The following is a 12,705-nucleotide window of genomic DNA, read 5'->3' on the forward strand; positions in this document are numbered from 1 at the left end:
ACTTTCTGGTGGCAGGATACACTACCTACATCACATCCAACTGAGGCTGACTTTCTACTGCCTCCACCACATCTGGTAGGTACGTTTGTGTGTAGCAAGTGTGAAAACCTCAAGGTAAAGCTTACATTCAGATCAGATAACTAGAGGATGATGACGATGAATCACACTGCAGCCAGAAAAATGTTTTACACCTCCATGTGTGAAGAATGAAGAGAGTCATTCTACACAGACAGAGGCAGCATCACCAATTTTCACCTGTGCTCAGGCTAATTTCCTCTAACACTGTAAGGCTTCTGTATTTCTCAAATGTGGGTCTTAATAAGGCACCTAACACTGGGTTTTGACAGCTGAGTGACTGTAAAGCACAACCACCTCTCATTTGTCAGGCAACAGCTTTTGTTATATCTGTCCTAAAGACTTGTCACTAAGGCTGGATGGAAACCAAGAATCCTGAAAATCAAAACATTTTAATTCATTTATCTTCACAAAAAAAGGAATTGTGACATAGTCTTGTGAATAAATAGGAATGACAGATGTGCCTGAACAGCTTGGTCTCTGAAATATTCAATACCTAGAATACAGAAAGGCTTGCTACAGTTCCTGTTCATTAATAAGCAGAGATCAGGCTTTACTTCTAGCTATCCCATTCTCCAAATCTTGGCCCAAGTCGCTGGCCTGTTGGTGTCTTACTCCCCCTCACCATAAATTTTTTATTGGACCAGAGAGAAGCTCTTCTAACAAATCATTTACTTTCATGTAAAACAGTTCTTATCATCAATGTTCTCCTGAGCACAACAAAACAAACAAAATCATCATCAGTCCTGTTCCATGACTTTCTGATATGTGTACCAATTGAAGAATGAAGGCCTTTGTATTCATGCTCAGAGAAACGGCAATGTCTTACATAAAAGGTACATAAGCATGGTGCTTAGCCACTGAGTGTTCAGAACTTGAGCAGCAGTTTGTGTTACAGTCTGAAGAGAGCTGCTCTCTTTACAATTGAAAACCTGATGTCCGTTTTCTTTTTGTGTCCACATCAAGTCTAGAAAAGGATTTTAGGTGCAAAAATTTTATACTACAATATTTCAGTGTACAAAGATTCGATAATCTTCCATCTCCAAATCAGTCTTAGTGCCAATGTTATTTTCACAGGCACATGATCAGATTACAGCATGAATATTAAATATATACACACCGAAAACACCCATATACAGTTATTTTTAAAAATGTTTAACAATAGGATGGGACATATAGACCTAGTCCCCTAGCTGTTGTTTGATAGTGTCATAGGCCAGACTGAAGGAATTATTTTAAATTTACATCTATTCCCCTATTCCCACTAAGATTAAGCTGAAACTATGGCATGATATACTGCAAGAACAGTGGGCAGCTTGTCAGACAGTAACAGCAAACCTCGCAGGAAAGCTTCATAATCAGTATGACCGCGTTATCATACCTGCACTCTTTCTTGTGAGGAGAAAAATACAGTATTTTTCTTTTCCTGCACTGATCTGCTGGCATAAAGTTAGTCAGCCTTCCTCACCCTCCACAGAATCATAGAATCATAGAATTGTTTCACTTGGAAAAGACCACTAAGATCATTGAATCAAACTGTAAACCTAACACCACCATGGTCATTAATCCAAGTCCCTAAGTGCTATGTCCCCATATGTTTTTTAACACCTCCAGGCACAGTGATTCCCACCACCTCCCTGAGCAGCCTATTCTAATGCCTGACCACCCTCTCAGGAAAGAAATTTTTTTCCTAATCCAATCCAAACCTCCCTTGGTGCGATTTGAGGTCATTTCCTCTCATTTTATCACTTGACAAGGTTGAACTCGATGACCTTGAAGGTGTTTTCCAATCTTTACAATTCTACGATACTTCGGAGAAGAGACCAACTCCCATCTCACTCCAGCCTCCTTTAAGATAGTTGTAGAGAGCAATATGGTCTCCCCTCAGGCTCTTCTTCCCCTGACTAAATAACCCAGGCTCCCTCAGCTGTTTCATATAAGAGTTGTTCTCCAGACCCTTCACCAGATTTGTTGTCTTTCTCTAGACCCACTGCAGCAACTTAATGTCCTTCTTGTAATGGTGGGCCCCAAAACTGAACACAGTATTCAAGGCACAGCCTCACCACTGCTAAGTACAAGGGCACAATCACTTCCCTGACCCTGCTGGCCACACTATCCCTGATACAGGCCGGGATGATGTTGGCATTCTTGGCCACCTGAGCACACCGCTGGCTCACGTCCAGCCAGCTGTCAACCACCACCTCCAAGTCCTTTTCTGCCAGATACCTTTCAAGATATCTCATTCAAGATATTTCAAGATACTCTGTCCCAAGCCTGTAGCATTGCATGGGGTTGTTGTGACCAAAATGCAGAACCTAGGACTTGGCCTTGTTGAATCTCATACAATTGGCCCTGGCCTACTGATTCACCCTGACCAAGTCCCTAATGGCCTTTCTACCCTCAAGCAGATCAACAATCCCTGCCACCTTAGTGTCATCTACAGACTTATTGAGGGCGCACTCAGTCTCCCCCATCCAGATCATTGATAGGATACTAAACAAGACCAGCCCCAAAATTGACCCCTGGGGAACACCACTTGTGGCAGACCACCAACTGGATTTAACTCCATTCAGCACTACTCTATGGGCCCAACTATTCAACCAGTTTTTATCCAGTGAATCATCCACCCATTAAGACCATGAGCAGCCAGTTTCTCCAGGAGGAAACTGTGAGAGACACTGTCAAAGGCTTCACTAGAGTCCAGGAAAACAACATGCACAGCCTTTCCCTCATCCACTAAGTGGGTGTTCTTTCCATAGAAGGAGATCAGTTTGTCAATCAGGACCTGCCCTTTATAAACCCATGCTGACTTCACCTCATCACCTGGTTGTCCTGCACATGCTGCATAATGGCACTTAGGATGATCTGCTGCTCCATGACCATCCCTAGTGCCAAGGTCAGATTGACAGGTCTGTAGTTTCCTGGATCCTCCTTCCAATCATTCTTGTACATGGGCATCACATTTGCCTATCTCCAGTCAGCTGGGACCTCCAGTTAGCCAGGACTTCTAGTAAATGATGGAAAGTGGCTTGGTAAACAATTCCACTAGCTCCTTCAGTACCCTTGGGTGTATGCCATCCAGCCCCATAGAGTGGCGTATGTCTAAGTGGTACAGCAGGTCATCAACCATCTTCTCTTGGATTTTGACGACTTCATTCTGCTCCCCATTCCTACCTTCCATCTTAAAGAGTTGTTTCTCCAGTGAACAGCTGCTCCTACTACTAAAGACAGAAGCAAAGGAGGTATTGAGTGTATTGAGTACCTCAGCATTTTCCTCATCCTTGACCACTGTGTTCCCCCCAGGATCCAGCAAGGGACAGAGACTCTCCTTAGTCCTTTTGCTGCTAATATATTTGTAGAAGCATTTCCTGTTCTCTCTAATAGCTGAAGCCAGATTAATTTGCAGTTGAGCATTGGCTCTTCTAATTTTCTCCCTGCATAGTGTCATGACAACTTTGTAGTCCTCCCAGATGGCCTGTCCCTTCTTCCAACAGCCATAGACCCTCCTTTTCTCCCAAAGCTGCAACCAGATCTCTCTATTCAGCCAGGTTGGCCTCATAATAGAAGCACTGTCCAGCTGTGAGATCTCCCACAAGACACAGGTGCCACCACAAAGACCATGGGGAGCTGTGGTGTTGCTGTTGGAAGAAAGTGAGAACATCTCCACTAGCTTTGACCCACAGGGATTGGCAGCAGAGTGCCAGACTTCACCTCTGCAGCCTCTTCTGCTTCACTTCTTCCATCAGCTTCAAACACAGCTCATCCTATCAGTTCTGTATCAGCACAGCCCATCAGATGTCAAATGGGAAGTACTTAGGAGTAACTCAGAGCTCAGTGGAGTGGTTACCCGTTCAACCCGTTCAGAGCAGGCACTGCAAGTAATAAGACTGACTTTGGACACAGTGACAAAAAGCATGAGACCAAAAATACAATATTGCTGCCACAAAGAATGTGGCATGTACTTTATGTACTCAACTACTTTTCATTTAACTTTACACTTCAGAAATGGACTGGACCGTTTCACTGTCTATGTATCATGGAAGACTGTGAGAAAATCTAATTTAAAAGCCAAACATTTATAAAGACTTTAGAGTATATTTCATTCATTTATTAAATCATTCTATGAAAGTCATACAAACTTCAAGGAAAAACACACAACTATAACATCTTATTAATGCTGAGAATCCCAGGATCTTGGCTAGAAAATGAAATAAATATTGTGACCTTAACTGCAAAGATCAGAAAAGTATTCCCAATTTGAATACAATAAGATTAAAGAGGCATTTGAGATAAAGCAATGTAAGCAAATTTTTTTATTTAGAAGCATTTTGGCTACAGCATTATAATCTATACTGGTAACAGTTTAGTACGGTTTAAGAGGTGTGCCATATTAATGTAATTGTAGATCCATCTGGGAAATAGTTTTGAACTGAGAAAAAATCATTAACTCACATTGAAATATATTCCTTTGATTGATACAGTTTGTATGTGTTGTGGTTGAGGAGAGGCTTATCTATTAATTACCCTCAGAACAATAATTAATAAATGATATGGCAAATGGGTATTAATAAAAAAGTAACCCTTTATTAATATGAAATATGCCAAACTCGTAGAAGGATCGTTTGTATGGTCAGAAGAGGGAATTATGCAATCTCAGGGCAAATATGAACAATATGAACTATGCAAATTAGGAGGCAACAACTTGGAAATAGAAGGTCCTCAAGAGCAGTTAGCCCTCAGTTACAGCGGGGAAGAGGATCGATAAGAACCATTAAACCCAGAGGGCAGTGAATGAGTTACTCACAGCTATTTTCACCCATATAAGGGCTGCTGCTGCTGTGTTAGCTTTGGGGGCGCTCACGTAGGCACAGCACGGCAGATAGCCGGCAAGAAAGGTTTACCGCACGGTCCCAGGCTGGTCTGGCTTCAGCAGACGGTGGGCAGTTAACAGAGCTCTTGGCGACGGGCGCTTGCGTGGTTCCTGGGTAAACTGAGGCACGGCATGATTCTGGTGGCAAGGGGAAGCAGGCTAAGATGACTCTGGCTTTCTAGGTGACTCTGGCTTCTCCAGCTTGCATGTGTGTGGCTCATGGCTTTATACCAGGCTCTGGACCAGGCACTCGAGGCAGGGCAGGGCAACTCGAGGCGACAAGGCTTGAGCAAGGCTTGGAGCAAGGCTTCAGCAGATTTGAGCAAGGCAGGGCTAGGGCTACCTAGCCATGTGTATATATACAAAATGCCAGAGGTCACTTGGTCCAATGGGGCACTGAAGCTAATGTGTAGCTGCCCAACGGAAAATCGTGCTGCCAGGCTATGACCATAAAAAGCAAAAGCACAAACCTTGTATCTGGGGGAGCTTACTGCTCTCACCCCAGATAAGCATCTTGTTTACAGAGAGGCAAGGGTCCTGTCCGCTTTGTTCCTTTTCTTGCATTGCCCCGTTTTTCTGCAGGAAAGAGGGGAGAGAAAGGGGCCTGTCTTGACATCGTAAGGCCTGTCTGGATTTGTATTGGGCCATGCGATGGCCCTACCACCACAGTATGAAAGTAGTAAAAAACATAAATTAAGAGCCTTTTCAAATATATATATAGGTACAGCACAGAAACAAAGGACTTCTCAATCAAAAAAAAAAGCTGAGGTGCCTAAAAAATGTTACAGTATGTGGGATGAATTAATTTTTTCCATATCACAGATGCATCATAACTGGAAAAAAGGTCAGTGCAGAGACCTTGATTAGTGAAGTGTGAAGAGACCTTGATTAATGAAGTGTGAAATATCTATTCTTTGGGTAACTAAGGGTATTCTGCACTACATTGGTTAGATCATACAGAATAATATTTAATCTACAATTTCTAACAGTAGCTGATAATTTTCAAAAATCCCAATGACTAATGAAATTTCTTATTCAGAAACATTGGAGTAGGAAAATTATATTTAATAGCTCCTGGGCCAAATCTTGCATTAAAACATGCATGTTATCACTGATTTCAACCAAAGGAAGTACAGAGTTATCAAGGCAAAAGGATGTTGCCATACTATAGTTCATCACAGAACAACTACCACACATACAAGAGAAAGGTGGTTTTGCACTCACAACTTTCATTGATGTATACAGCAGATGGATGTGCAAGTCCTGAATGTATTCAAATTACAAATCACACATGGATAACATTAAGTAATAAGCCTTAACAAAATATGTTAGTCAAAATAAAAGACAAGGAACCTATAGTAAGATTTTTAAAGCCATTTTATTGAGCAAATAACAGCCATTTACAGGGACGCAAAAAAGCAAACCTTTTCGTATTGATTCCTGCTGTATCCCCTACTGTGTTTGTCTTTCTGTATTTCTAAACATTTTACTCTTCATTCTTTCAGAAACTGAAGTGTACCTGGGGTGAAGGAAAAGTCAGATCCCTTCTCTGCCCAAAGAAGAAATTTTTTCATCTGCTACTTTGAGTATTTGAAGATAGGAACCAATTGTCAATTCACCTAGAACTCTTCTAAATAGAGAAAAACAGTTATAATCTCTGCTGAGGGAGTGTAAAGTTAACATCTTTTTTACCCAGTAACAAAGGATGTAGATTTTCTTGATGCATAAGCAACTTCATTCATTTTAAGATAACCATTTTGGTGTCTTATTCATGGATTTTTTTTTGTCTGCCTTAAATATACATCTGAAAGATTTTTTATCTAATTTTCTATACATAGTGCCTTCCAAGTTCTAAGTGTAAGAAAACACTTTTCATCTTTATGAAAGTAATTTTTAATTTATTTTACATACCAGTAGGTATGGAAATCAATAGCAAACCAATTCCATTTCTTAAAACTATCACAGCAGAACTAATGATTTTTAACAATTAGATGCAACATCTGTTTGTTGAACACTAAAAAATCCCTTGACCTGTAACCTGCTAGAAACAGGAAAATCTGACTGGCAGGCAAGCCTTCCTTGATAATGCTGTTGTTTGTTACCATGATGCCACCTTCATCATCATAGAAGCCAACAGGCTAAGAGAAGCCAAGGCTAAGAATGTTCTCCAGAAATACACTTCAAAAAGTTACTTTGGGTGAAAAGTATTTCTCACTTTATGAATGTGAAGTTAAAAAAACTTACCAAGTGGCAGCATTTGACTACCATGCACACATTATCCTAGTTAAAAACACAGAAAATTCAGACAGATCCCTAAGGAGTGCAAATACATACATACAAAAAGGTATCTGTATGTGTGTATACATTGATTAAATATTATTCTTAAATATTAAAAAATACAAAGGCAGATGTAACAGAAGTAACTAAGAAAACATAAATTGTTTTAAAGTATGCTTTGCCTTACAAAGATTTTTAGAACTCAGATTGAGTCTAAAACACAGAAATGCATTTAACAGATATTCATCAAGGTAAACCTTTCTAAGATGAATTCATCTGTTAGATGGAGACCACAAGTTTCTAAAGCATTAGCCTTCAGAAGGAGAACCAGGAGCTGGGAAAAGTCCTGAATCCAACACAGGCCACCAAAAAGCCAAGGTGATCTGTCATGGTTCTCAACTCCTGGACCACATTAACTACTTCCTCTTTTAGTTCCCTCACTTCAGAAATGAGCATATCCATCTTTGACAGTTCAGAAGGCTCAAGAAGGAAAGAGCCATCAGGAAGGATCCCAATGGGGATGGAGTGTCCAGTGGGAGGGGAGAAAGCAAAAGGGGCCAAGTGTCCAGAAGGAGGATATCCAACAATAGGGACTGGGACCTGAGAAGTGGAGGGTCCAACAGATGCTGGCCAATCAATGGGTGATAGCGATCCAGCTGTTTCAATTTTAATAGTATGGTGTCATCTTGACTCCTGACTCTGTGTAGAGTTGGGTGATGTGTAAGAAAGTAAATGTGATGAAGAAACTGTAAAACTAAAATTCACTTTGTTCTATATTGATATTCAGTACTTCCAGACAGGTGACTACCACTGAAGTATACATGAATCTCTCCACTTTTATCATGACTAATTATTGGTCATAACCCCTGTTTTATTTATTTACAACATACACATTGTTGCAGTACTATACAATAAAATAGATCTCAAGGACAAATATTCAAATTATCTGTAATTACATTAATGCAATTTGTCAAGCTACAGAGACAATGAAACTGAAATCAATAATGCTCTATCTCAGTATCAATCCTCTTTGTGATTTTCATTCTCTTAGAGAAGTTTAAATTGCATTAAAGTGAAGGATATGGTACTTAGGATATGGTACTTACTCATAACTGTATATTCTCATTTGTGGGTACTGTGAAAGGATTCACATTTCTGGTGTTCATAGCCTTAGGAGACTGCTTGGAAAAGCAGTGCCTGTTGGGACTTATGTGAGCATCCCCTAGTGACAAGTGGATGAACACAGATGTGATCCCAAATGACTTCTATTTTTTTCTCATTTACGCCTAGCCTCATAAGACGGAAGAGAGGGAAGTATACCAGTAAGATCTTTGGCATAGAAACCACCTCCAAATTTTTATTCTATTACCTTTATTGCTTGCAGGCGTAAGAAAACGAAGCATATATTTTAATGAATCTCATATCCTGATAAGACTTCTGGAGCTTTACACAGATACCTGCTAGTATGAAGATGATATCAATTACCTAACAAAGCAGTAGCTGAGCAAATACGACAGGAGGTGCCACGTACTCCTTTCCACTGAGGCCATGTACCAAAGACAGGCATTGCAGTCACTACTTTACAGTACTTCCACAACTACAAGATAATCTCAGAAAGTGATTAGAACCAAACATAAATAGAGAAAAAAGACTTGCCTATGTTTTCCCTATGTAATTGTTTCCAGATTGGACAGTATACTATCTGTCCCTCTGTAGGAATGGGAGATCATCTCAACAACAAAAAATGCAAAATGCCTCCAGGAGTCTCAAAAATAATTTCTCCAATTCTTTATTTCACTTTCACATACTGTACTGTACACCTCAGAGAATCTCCAAATAGTTGCAGGTCCTCAACCTGGATCCGTTAGCCAACACCGTTCAAATACATGTAAACTTAAACATGGTTTCACATCAAAAAGATGAGGGATAAAACTACACTGGCATCTAGGTTCATAAAACATTAAGATAACATGAGGGAAACTTATGACAATTAATTTTGCTGTTTTGATAGCTGTCACTTTCCTCTCCATAAAAATGTGTTCCTGGCTTCTGATAGTCAAAGATATACGACCACTTAAAACACTCTTTAGTCCCACAAAGCTATGTGTGGGATCTTAAGAAAACAGCCTGTTGGGCCCATTCTGAGTCACACAGGACAGACTAAAAGCACATACAGGAGGCTGTCATAGTAAAACGAAACCGCAGTAAACAAATGATGACTGAACCATAGGATAGAGATATTTTGGAATTAACTTGAAATTATTGCAGTCAAAACCCTGCTGGCATGATCACAGCATATGCAGTATCAAGTACCTTGTTTGACACACCTTTCCAAACAACAGATAAGCCAGACACCAGATGGAAAAATTATTATGTGGTTGTTTATACCATATCCTCTTGTCTGTTGGTTTTAACTATATTTACAAAAACAGCAAATACACATACCAGACAGAAAAATAATTACTGTGATAATGGAAAGGCAGATGAAGAGATTTATTGTATATTTGAATAGACTTTGAGGTAAATTAGTCCTGTGTTACTCACCTTGATCTCTTTCATGCCATGTCCGACTCCCTGCAGCTGGTGAATTTGGAGAAGGATAAAAGTCTCCTGTTGGGCTTGGTTCCATATTTTCATCTATAGAGATAGTTTTGGGTCTTTTGCTGTTGAAGTAATATGATATTTGGCAGTGAATACAATATGCAGCCACTAGTAGTATATAAACTGTTTGAATTTCAACAAATAGAATCACAGAATCGTAAAATTATTTCAGTGGGAAAAACCTCCAACCATCAGCCTGACACCACCATGGGCATTAAACTATGTCCCAAAGTGGGACATATATATATATTTTGTGAACACCCAATATTTCAACAGAAAGTAATTCAGCATTGCAAAGCACAAAAAAAAGTGGATATGAAAGCTTACATTCACAGAATCACAGAATCAGCGAGGTTGGAAGAGACCTCCAAGATCATCAAGTCTAACTGAACACCCAACCCTATCTAATCAACTAGACCATGGCACTAGTGCCTCATCCAGTCTTATCTTAAACACCTCCAGGGACATCGACCCCACCACCTCCCTGGGCAGCCCATTCCAATGGCAAATCACTCTTTCTGTGATTTCTTCATAACATCCAGCCTAAACCTCCCCTGGCGTGGCTGGAGACTGTGTCCTCTCGTTCTCTCACTGGTTGCCTGGGAGAAGAGACCAACCCCCACCTGGCTACAACCTCCTTTCAGGTAGTTGCAGACAGCAATAAGATCTCCCCTGAGCCTCCTCTTCTCCAGGCTAAACAACCCCAGCTCCCTCATCCACTCTTTGTAGAACTTGTGCTCCAGACCCCTCACCAGCTTTGATGCCCCTCTCTGGACACATTCGAGCAACTCAACATCTTTCTTGAACTGAGGGGCCCAGAACTGGACACAGTACTCAAGGTGTGGTCTAACCAGTGCTGAGTACAGGGGCAGAATGACTTCCCTGCTCCTGCTGGCCACACTATTCCTGATACAGGCCAGGATGCCATTGGCCTTCTTGGCCACCTGGGCACACTGCTGGCTCATGTTCAGCCTACTGTCAACCTGTATCCCCAGGACCCTTTCTACCTGGCTGCTTCTCCAGCCACTCTGTCCCCAGCCTCTAGCTCTGCATGGGGTTGTTGTGGCAACTGTGTAGAACTCAGCACTTAGATGTGTTAAATCTCATGCCCTTGGACTCTGCTCATCTGTCCAGCCTGTCAAGGTCCCTCTGCAGAGCCCTCCCACTCTCTATCAGATCAACACCTGCTCCCAACTTGGTGTCATCTGCAAACTTACTGATGATGGACTCTATCTCCTCATCCAGATATCCATAAAGATATTGAACAGTGTGGGGCCCAACACTGATCCTGGGGGACACCACTAGTGACTGGCTGTCAGACGGAAGTGGCACCATTCACCACCCCTCTCTGGGCCCAGCCCTGTGGCCAGTTCTTAACCCAGTGCAGAGTGCTCCTGTCCAAGCCACAGGCTGACAGCTTGGCCAGGAGTTTGCAATGGGGGATGGTGTCAAAGGTCTTGCTGAAGTGCAGGTAGACTACATCCACAGCCTTCCCCACATCCACCAGGTGAGTCTCCTGGTCATAGGAGGAGATCAGGTTGGTCAGGCAGGACCTGCCTCTCCTAACTTACAGATGATGCTATTTATAATAATAATAATATGTAATGCAGGTAGGTGCTTGGATTTTTCATGATTTAGTATTTCAGTGATGGCATGAGTGAGGAGCAGACAAAAATCTACCAGCATTTGACTGAACAATCAAGAAATCAGTTCCTGTGACCTACCAAAGAAAGGCTATGTCATGAGAGTGTTAGACACTACACACAAATCATGAAAGCAAAACAGTGCACTGGAAAAGTATTGCTGGAAAAGTCAAGGTAATACAGGAACTTTCTGAATCTGTTAATATGGAAAAAATGTGGTCTACTTCATTTCACCCTAAGCTTTTCAAAGAGACCTAACCTGAAACAAGACTTTACATTTTATAGTAGTTTACTTAAAACAACAAAAGGCTCATATTTCAGGTCACACCATATAAAAGGAGACAGCACTTCAATACAGTGGAAGGAAGTCAAATGTATTTGTAACAATATATACACTGAGGCTGTTAAGCCGACTGCCAAAGAAAACCAAGAGGAAGGTTTTAATTAGGTTGATGATACTTCAACAACACTGTAAGAATTATTCCATCCATTTCTAAAATATACTAGGTGATGTGCCAAGCTGAAAATAAAATGGAATGCAATAGGAGAATATGAGTAGAGTAACTCCAAAGCACGAGGTGCTGGTGGAAGAGCACCCCAGCCTCCTGACAGTCCTGTTAAAATCTGTCCCACTGTGTAAACACTTCCTAACTCACTGGGGTGCAGAAATGTGGGGTAATGGGAGACCCTGTAGTGCTTGTGATTTTATGGTACATCAGACAGTTTCAGAAAAGCAAGGGGCCCCCAGGGTGTGACAGACAGTACATTATTTGGGAGTCACATGAAAGGCACAAAAGGTTCTGCACCTCTGTGGGCTTGACAGTTGCTTCTGAGGGAGGAAATGGATCTTTCATGGAGTTGGGAGAAGGGACCATGATGAAGCAAGAATTAAGTGGGTCCCTCAGGTCAAACTGCGTGTAGCAGGCACATGGAGAACCTTGAGGAGAGCTGTTACTCTCTCATATGCTTCTCCTTTTCCTCACTGTGATGGGAAGTGCTCCATTGAAGAATGTAGCAGGAAACACACTTCCGTGAGCTGGGGTGATGCTACAGATAAAGGCATCTTGTCTTTATATACCTGTTCTAACACCTTTACCACAGGAAACAGTATCTTTCCCAACATAACCTTTCAAGACAGGTACAAGGGGAACTGTCATAAATAGCATTTATGCCTGTGGCACCAAGACCTGCCAACAGGTTCCCAGCTGCTAGGACTTTCAGCAACTCAACAGAAGTTTC

General features: G+C 41.4%; 1 protein-coding gene across 7 annotated transcripts in view; it reads right to left on the reverse strand.

The window, feature by feature from the left end:
- Positions 1 to 12,705, reverse strand: part of NFIB (nuclear factor I B) — a 306,386-nt gene that overhangs the window by 43,292 nt on the left and 250,389 nt on the right. For all 7 annotated transcript variants that reach the window (XM_054397667.1, XM_054397664.1, XM_054397663.1 and 4 more), the window contains exon 6: positions 9,767 to 9,885. In XM_054397667.1, coding sequence (XP_054253642.1) covers positions 9,767 to 9,885 — 119 coding nt within the window. The remainder of the gene's footprint in view (positions 1 to 9,766; positions 9,886 to 12,705) is intronic.

This window comes from Indicator indicator, chromosome Z, assembly GCF_027791375.1.
Source record: "Indicator indicator isolate 239-I01 chromosome Z, UM_Iind_1.1, whole genome shotgun sequence".
In the NCBI taxonomy this organism is placed as follows: domain Eukaryota; kingdom Metazoa; phylum Chordata; class Aves; order Piciformes; family Indicatoridae; genus Indicator; species Indicator indicator.